This window comes from Culicoides brevitarsis, chromosome 2 (genome assembly GCF_036172545.1).
Source record: "Culicoides brevitarsis isolate CSIRO-B50_1 chromosome 2, AGI_CSIRO_Cbre_v1, whole genome shotgun sequence".
Taxonomy (NCBI): Eukaryota; Metazoa; Arthropoda; class Insecta; order Diptera; family Ceratopogonidae; genus Culicoides; species Culicoides brevitarsis.
The window spans coordinates 12,289,596-12,298,303 of record NC_087086.1 but is presented as its reverse complement, the minus strand read 5'-3'; the positions used below and the strand labels follow the sequence as shown (position 1 = coordinate 12,298,303).

General features: G+C 32.4%; 2 protein-coding genes across 2 annotated transcripts; both read left to right on the top strand.

The window, feature by feature from the left end:
• Positions 1-3,247: 3,247 nt before the first annotated feature.
• On the top strand, positions 3,248-5,098 carry LOC134830884 (juvenile hormone esterase-like). The gene has a single exon (XM_063844495.1). It carries the CDS (start codon positions 3,263-3,265, stop codon positions 5,036-5,038), a length of 1,776 nt encoding a protein of 591 aa, XP_063700565.1. The 5' UTR covers positions 3,248-3,262; the 3' UTR covers positions 5,039-5,098.
• Positions 5,099-5,153: 55 nt separating this feature from the next.
• On the top strand, positions 5,154-6,970 carry LOC134830691 (juvenile hormone esterase-like). Its single transcript, XM_063844247.1, has one exon. The coding sequence runs from the start codon at positions 5,228-5,230 to the stop codon at positions 6,794-6,796; it is 1,569 nt and encodes a 522-aa protein (XP_063700317.1). The 5' UTR covers positions 5,154-5,227; the 3' UTR covers positions 6,797-6,970.
• Positions 6,971-8,708: the final 1,738 nt, after the last annotated feature.

Sequence of the window (8,708 nt, the reverse complement as noted above, 5' to 3'; positions counted from 1 at the left end):
TTCACATTTTTTTCTCATTCTGCGAATTTATTTTTTTTTTCACAAAATTTATGCAAGAAAAGTATTTTGTCATGAAAAATAAAATAAATACAAAAAGTGAATGAATGAAGAATTTGCCCACACAAAAAAAAAACTCAGTTTAAAAAAATTTATTGTCAATTATGGAGAAGCGTGAAACGATTATTAAGTAAAAATTTTTTGTGTGTTCCAGACTTCAACGTTGATAACTTCATTAAAAGTGCAAGTTGCAATGCCACAGGCAGACAAAAACATCAAAAACTTGCATAAGATTGCATGTACCTTGTCGTCATTTGTCTCGCTGCGTTGTCACATGCGACGAGAACAGCTTTAATTGGGCGACTTTTTAGGTGTTCCTCGTCCGTTTTTTTTCTCTCTCGATCATGCATTCTCGCAATAAATCAAGTTAACATGTTCAGTTAGCTGGAGTCCATTTATCAATCAAGCGAAATTGAAAGTGGAAGCACGTCCGAATGCAACAAAAAAATTAAAGTGATCGTAATAAATGTTCAATGAACATTAATTTTGGGGACGAATGAATTAAAAATCACACAGAAAAAATGAAACAAGTGCAAAATCTAATTAATGCAGCAATGTTTCTGACAACCTTAATTTTTAGGAGGAAATTTAATTAAAATTTCACATATCCGATTCGTGATGTCTGATAACGCGCTGAACAATTAAATGATAAAAGATCAGTTGAAAAGGGGTAAATTTTTAGCTAAGTTTCTGCCAGTGACACGTTGTGCGATGACAAGTCGTCGTGGAACAGATAGGCAATTCCTGAAACGCAAGGTTACCGACAAAAAAAATTCAATACATATTTATTTGTTTATAAATTTTATATTTTACACTATTTTATTGCAAAACAATTTATTGTTCTGTTTTTTTTTTTTGTAGATGCGGTTTTTTGTTTTGCACTTAACGATTTCTTTGCGTCTTCTTTTTGTCATGCGTACGCGGAATTGAATGTTATGAGAGAAAAGAATAGAAAAGTTGTCGTGTTTTAAAGGGTTTGCAGACAAAAGCGTTTTTTTTTGTACTAAAATTGAAAAATATTAAAAAAATAATTTCTGCCAAATTCGCATATTTTACTAAAATATTTTTAGTTTCTTAGTTTCTTCTTATTTATATCCATTTTTTGTCTCCCCCCCCCCCCCTGAAATTTTGTACTAAAAAAATTTGTTCTAAAAATAAAAAGTTTAAATTTTAAAATACAAAAATTTTTGACATATTTTGGAATTTTTATATTGAAAAAATATAAAAAATTACTGTTTTTGGTAAAATTATACAAAAAACTAAAGAAATTTGCTTAATTACGACATTTTCTATTGAAATGTTGAAAAACATTTTTTTGAAAGTCACGTGACTAATATTATTTTTTTTCATAAATTTTTATTTTGGGAGATTTTGTTAATTTTTTTTTTACTTTTAAGTTCAAATTTTAAAATAATATAAACTAAAATTAAATAAATGTTAAGAATCAACATTTAACGTCTAAAAACGTTAAAAAATTACAAACAAAAAATTCAAAAATATTTATTTTTTTATTTCCCCCCCCCTCGAGAAAATCATCATGGGACAAAAAATGAAAATATTAAATTTATTCGCCTTATTCTAAAATGTTGAAATAATTCTAAAAAACTACCTAAAAATTACATTCTTAAAAAAATTTTGAAATTTAAAAAACTTGTACTAAAACATTGAAATTGAAACTGACTTTCTTGTACTAAAATTTGAAAATTTTTCATTGTAAGCTAAATATTGTAAAAAAAAATAAAAATTTGTCATAAAATATGTAAAAATGTTATTTTTTTTTTTTGAAAAGTTAAAGCCTCATTTTGTTCTAAAATTCTGATATATTTAGTACTAAATTTATATTAAAATTAATAAACTTCATTCTTGAACGGCCTATAATTTATTTTGTTAAAATTTCTAAGAAATTCTTGTACTAAAACTTTTTTAATATTTAAAATTAGCTAAAAATTTGATGTTTGTACTAAATTTTTTGTACTAAAAATTTATTCTAAAAATGAATTACATAGGTATATCGTATTTTGTACTAAAACTTTGAAAAAGTCGAAAATTTTATTCAGAAAACCCATTTTGTACTAAATTTTAATAATTTTTCTGTACTAAAAACAAAAAATTACGATTTCTAGAACTGACAGACACCAAAACGGAGAATTTTCTCAAAAAAAGTACTAAAAACCATAACAAGAACATACAAATTTCTACGAATTACTCATAGTAATTTTTTTCATAGAGAGCAGAACTCTCTTTCCAAACACACACACAAGAGCACTGACGAAACCATTTGATAACCTTTTACCTTCTTTTACTATTATTTCAAATATTCACAATTATATTTAGACATCATATATCACGCTACTCATATTGACATGCCAGTTACTTGCGCAACGTACCTCGTTTCAGTTAGCATTCAGATCATATTTCGAGATGCATTTGTTCTTGTTGAGGCAACGAATAACGAGAAAACACCTGGCGATATCATTTTCAATAATCTTTGCTCGTGCTGTTACTTCTCTATTTATTTTTTTTTTTATTTTTCGAGCAATAACGAAAAATATTATAAATAAGTTGTAGCGCGAGAGGAATTTTAACAAATCGATCGAATTTTACGACTCAATAAAGTTGTTTTTTTCGAAACCGCAGAAAAATTTCAAGTAAATCATTCTTTGGATACGGCTACGGAGCAAAATTCCCTTTTTATGAATATTTTTGAGGGTTCGAATTATTAATTAACTGACATTATCTCGTGTTGGTCAATAAATTATTCAAATTGGGTCAAAAGGTCAAAAATTTCAATAGACACGAGACGAAAATGCACAAATTAAGGGGGATGAGTAAACATCGTTAGGACAATAAAAATTAGATGGACCATTGTCACAAAAAAAGTGTGAAGTAGAGAGATGGTGGTCGAAAAATGCCACGATTCTATAGAAAAAATTTAAATAAAAAGGTCAAGTTCAAAGAAATTATTTATCTCGGGGAATTTTTTGCGTGCAACAATGCCGGTTTCATGCATTTTTTGCAAATTTCGAGTGAAATGAGTTCTAGATCTGTCACTCATTGACAAAAAAAACCGTTAATTCCTCAAATGCATCAATTAAAAAGCGCATTCAAGTGGAATTCCCCGATGATGTAGGTGTCTCAAGAATTTCTATATAAGCGGGAGCACGTTTGACTGATGTCTCAGTCGCGATTTTTTGCATCATTCGTCATGTTACGTGAGAAATTCGTTCGTTTCTTGCTCTTGACCGTGATAAATTCCGTCGCGGATGCCGTTTTGCTGAAAGAATTCGCCTCGGAAACCACCGATTCGCCAGTTGTTCACACTTTATCGGGTCCCGTACGAGGTTCAGTCCTCGAATCACGTCTTGGGAGCTTATTTTTCGCTTTTCGTGGGATACGATATGCTGCGCCGCCCGTTGGATCGCTACGTTTCAAGGCACCTGAGCCAGTTCCTGCTTGGATTACGGAATTTGATGCCACGGAAGATGGTCCTCGATGTCCCCAACCCACAGATTTGGATGAAAGAGATGACGTGAGTGAGGATTGCTTGCGTTTGAACATCTACACTGCTGAATTACCTAAAAAATCATCGTCAGTAAAGAAGCCAGTTGTCGTATATTTGCATCCGGGAGGCTTTTACGCCGTTTCCGGGCAAAGTAAGAACTTCGCAGGACCTCAAAGCTTGATGGATCGAAATATTGTACTCGTAACGTTAAATTATCGTCTTGGCGCTCTCGGATTTTTAGCGATAAATACTCCAGATGCTCCCGGAAATGCCGGATTGAAAGATCAGGTGATGGCTTTGAAATGGATTCGCTCGAATATTGCGAGATTTGGCGGAGATCCGAACATGATAACACTTTTGGGGTACAGTGCAGGTGCTTATAGCATCACATTGCATCTCGTGAGTCCAATGTCACGTGGATTATTTCATCGGGCGATTGTAATGAGCGGCGCAGTAACAAGCCCACGCCCGTCACATCAGCTGGAATTGGCGAAACGTCAAGCGAAATTAGTAAATTGCCCCGAAAGTCCCTTGGAGGCGATGATGACGTGTTTGAGAGTCGTTCCGGCACGACTTTTAGGCGATACTTTGCGAAATATGTTCGATTTTTTGGCGAATCCAATACTTTTGTGGGAACCTGTGATTGAACCAAACTTCGGACAGGAGCGATTTTTAACGCATGACCCCACAGAATTATTTCAAGCGGGAAAATTCATGAAAATTCCAATAATTAGTGGTATTACAAAAGACGAATTCGCTAGTCCTGCCATTTATATCTTGCAAAATGAGACTTTGACTTCGATTATGAACGATCAGTGGGAGAAATTAGCTCCGATTTGCTTTTTGTACGAACGTGACACCCTAAAATCATTAGAAATTAGTCGAGAATTGAAGAAAAAATACATCGGAGGTACCTTGAATGGTCTGTCGCAGTTGAAATCCTTCAACGAGCTCTTCGCTGATGCAGTTATTGGCTTTCCTGTTCATCGTTTCGTGCAATTAGCCTCCAAATACACTAAAGTTTATTACTATAAATTCAGTTATCAAGGTCGGTATAGTCACACTTACTTCCCCGATGACAAACCTTATGGCGTTGTACATCACGATGACCTTTTATATCTCTTTGTTGCTCCAAAAATCGCCCCAATGTTCACTGAAACCGACCCGGAACACTTGATAGTTGAGCGCATGACTCGCATTGTAGCGAATTTTGCCTTGCACGGAGATCCAAATAGCATTTTCGATCCATTTTTGAAGGAAATTAAGTGGAAACCGAACTTTGGGACGTTGAAACACAAGTCAAAGTACCTGGAAATCGACGTGAATATGACGATGAAGGAGAATTTGTACGGAAATCGGTATGAAATTTGGCAAAATTTGTTCCCGTTGAAGCAATTGACCGTACAAGATATCGTCGCGATGAATTCTTCGCCAGTAATTGCACAAACACACGTTCACAAGAAGAGGAAACGACATTGATGTCACGTATGTTTGGGTTTTTAACGTACGTCAAGTACCTGTGTGAAGAGAAAGAGAGTAATAAATCCAGTTTTTTGCATGATTTTTTGTTATTTCACTTATTTCGAGACTTACTTTCGCCGTCTTTCGCTCTTGCGGTAGTTTTATTTTGATTGTTGAGCAATTCCCTTGCGATTTTCGGTGCCTGAAATGACAATTGTTAATTTAAAATGCGGCGCCGTTCGTGGTTCGACGTTAAAAACGTGGAAAAATACCGAATTTCACGCGTTTCGTGGCATTCCGTATGCGAAACCGCCTCTTGGAGAGCTTCGTTTTAAGGATCCTGTCCCAATTTTGCCTTGGAAAAGTGTTTTAGATTGCACGGAAGAGGCTCCGATGTGTCCCCAGCCACGAAAAAGCTCCAAGGAGACTTCTGAGGACTGTTTACGCTTGAATGTCTACACGAAAAATGTGTCAGAGAAGCTTCCCGTGCTCGTCTATATCCACGGCGGAGGTTTATACGTGGGATCTGGAGCAAGTAACGACAACGGAGGCCCGGAATACCTAATGGAAAAGGATATCGTGTTAGTAACTTTCAACTATCGCTTGGGATTTCTCGGTTTTTTTAACTTTGGCACTCCAGAATATCCGGGAAACGCAGGATTTAAAGATCAAGTCCTCGCATTACGTTGGGTTAAGGAAAATATCTCAAATTTTGGCGGAGATTCATCCAAAATAACGCTAATTGGCAACTCAGCAGGCGCAATGTGCGTGATTTTGCACACAATTTCTCCAATGTCGCGAAATTTGTTCCATCAAGCGATCGTTGCGAGTGGCGGGATCAACTTTCAAACCGAAATTGCGCGAAATCAAAAGGATTTGATCAAAAAACAGGCGGAAATTTTAGGAATCCCGCACGAAACTGATGAAAAATTGATCGAATCTTTTAAAAATATTCCAGTTGAACGCCTTGTTGACACTTTATACGACAATTTCGCGTTCGGGCATGACAATCCGATATTCCTTTGGTCCTACGTCATCGAAGATGATCACGGGCAGGAACGTTTTCTCATCGAAGATCCCAGAAAATCACTCGTTAATGGTCGTTTCAGTAAAATTCCGATAATAGCTGGTGTGACAGCGAATGAATTGACCACTTCAGCTGTTGATATATTAAAAAATCCCGAATTAAAAGACGAATTTTCGCAAAAATTTGATGAAATTGCGCCGATTTGCTTTGGATATGACCGATGTGATGCTGAAAAATCAAAAATTATCAATGAAACTCTTAAAAAATCTTATAAATTGGAATTTCCTCTTACCATTGAAGCTTCTCTCGAGCCCCTGAGTCAACTTTTTTCTGATGCCATGATTGGATTTGCGAACCATCGAGTCGTAAACATCTTTCGTCGACATCAAAAAGTTTTTAGATACAAATTTTCCTTCGTCGGACGTCACTCTTTTCTTCATTTTCCGGGAAATAAGCCTTACGGAGCCGAGCATTGTGATGATTTTGCCTATTTATTCGTTAATCGTCGATATTTTCCGTTTTTCACTGAAAAAGATCCAGAAGCAAAAATAATTGAATGTCTTACCCAATTTGTAAGGAATTTTTGTCACAATGGCGATCCCGGGATGAATTGGAAACCAAACACTGCTGAAGAGGATTTTTTCATGAACATCAACGAAACATGCGAATTACAACAAAATTTATTTGCCGCACGATATTCCGTTTGGGAGAAACTTTTTCCATTAGTCACCTTCAAAGAAGACGAATAAATGTCAAAAATTGCCTTTTTTTGCACAAAAAAACATGAAAACACTCGAAACCGACAGGTAACAAGAGTCCTTTATCCGTTTTGATAAATCATCGTGCATTGTGAGCAACAAAGAAAGAAGAAAATAAATGACGTTTTGATTAACTCTCCTCCTTTGACTCCTCATTCAAAATCAATAAACACAAAATATTGACAATGTTCAAAAAAAAAAAAAATTATTATTCAATTCACAAATTTACTTCGGCCGAACATAAAGGTCAGGTCTCTTTTTATTGTGCTTGCGTTGCATTTGTTTCGTAGGCAAGTAAATTGAAAAAAAAGCAGATGTTTCCTATCTAGGCACAAGCTAACGACGACGAATATAAATGATGTTCTGTCTCGGCAGCAGCACCCTTTTGTGTCTGTTTGTTATTATTATTGTGCATTTATGGGTTTGATCATGTTGCGATGATGATCATGACTTTTGGATTTTTTTGCTTGAATTTGATAAATTTCGATGGAAAAGGAAAAATTTTATTAAAAATTGTGAATATTTATATGGGGAAAGTATTTTTCGTGGATTTTGTTCAGAAGTTATGAGTCACGATAAACAACAATCAGTCAAAGTTAATTGAGATGGTCATGAATCGCCGAAAAGCTTTTCTTTTTGTTGAAAAATTGAATTTGCTCCGTTTTGGTTGTCTGTCTGTAATTTAAAAAAAAAATCAAAAATCTTGGATTTTTCTAAAATTTTGATTTTTAGAGCTAAAAAATAATTTTTTAATGTTTCTTAATTAATTTGCTCTTTTTGGCTGATTTTTTTACAAAAAAAATATTTAAATGCCATTTCAAAAAAATTTCCGTTAAAAATGTAAAAAAAAATTTTTTTTCGTATTTTGTAATTTTTTTGATGTCATAAGCAATAAAAATTAAGAAATTATCAAAAATAGAAAATTTTAAATAAAATATTTTAAGATTTTGAATATTTTTTATTTCTTACTTACTTAATATTTGATATCTTTCTTATAAATTAAAAAAAAAATCAAGAAAAAATTGACAAAAAAAATTGACTAAAATATCAGATTAATATCATAAAAATATTTATAAAATATTTCACTTATTAAAGTGTGAAATTGATTTTCAATTTCAAGATTTTTTTTAAATTAAAAAAAAATATTAAATTAAATTGACGAAAATTGACAAAAAAACTAAAATTATGTTTTCATCAAAAATTACCGATTTTTGGTGTATTTCCGTAATTTTTCATAAAAGTTTCAAGAAAATTTTTCAATTTTTAGTAATTTTTGTATTAAAAATCGTATTTCGACATAAAATTTTCTTTTAAAAATAATTTTTATAAAAATTATTGAATTTTTGTTTTCAAAAATATTTTGACAGTTATTTTTTTAAAATTCATTTTTTTTTTCAATTTTAATTAAAAAATTTTTAAATCAATTTTTAATACACAAATATCAATGTAAAAACTCAAAACAACAAAAATATTGATTAAAAATCAAGAATTTAAAAAAAATTGGCATTTTGTATGAAAAAATGTATTTCAAAATTTTTTATTTTTTTTTTGCCCCCCCCCCCCCCATTTTTATTTCAAAAATTTTGGACAAAACTATTGAGTTTCATTTGGAGCGGCCTTAATAAATAAAATAAAATTTTAGTAAAATTCATTTGTGAATTTTTTTCTTGTATTTTTTTAAATTATTTCAAAGTGTTTTTCAAATAGAAATTAAGAAAAAAAATATAAGAAAATTTAAAAATGCGCTCACATGAAATTCAAATTGAAACTCGTCGAGTCTTTTGAAAAAATCTTACATTATATGATTTAATAACAAATAAATAGTAAAAGTACACAAAAAAACTCACAGACAACATGATTTTGATTACTTGATCAATTTTTTGACCCGCATCCATTTTAATAT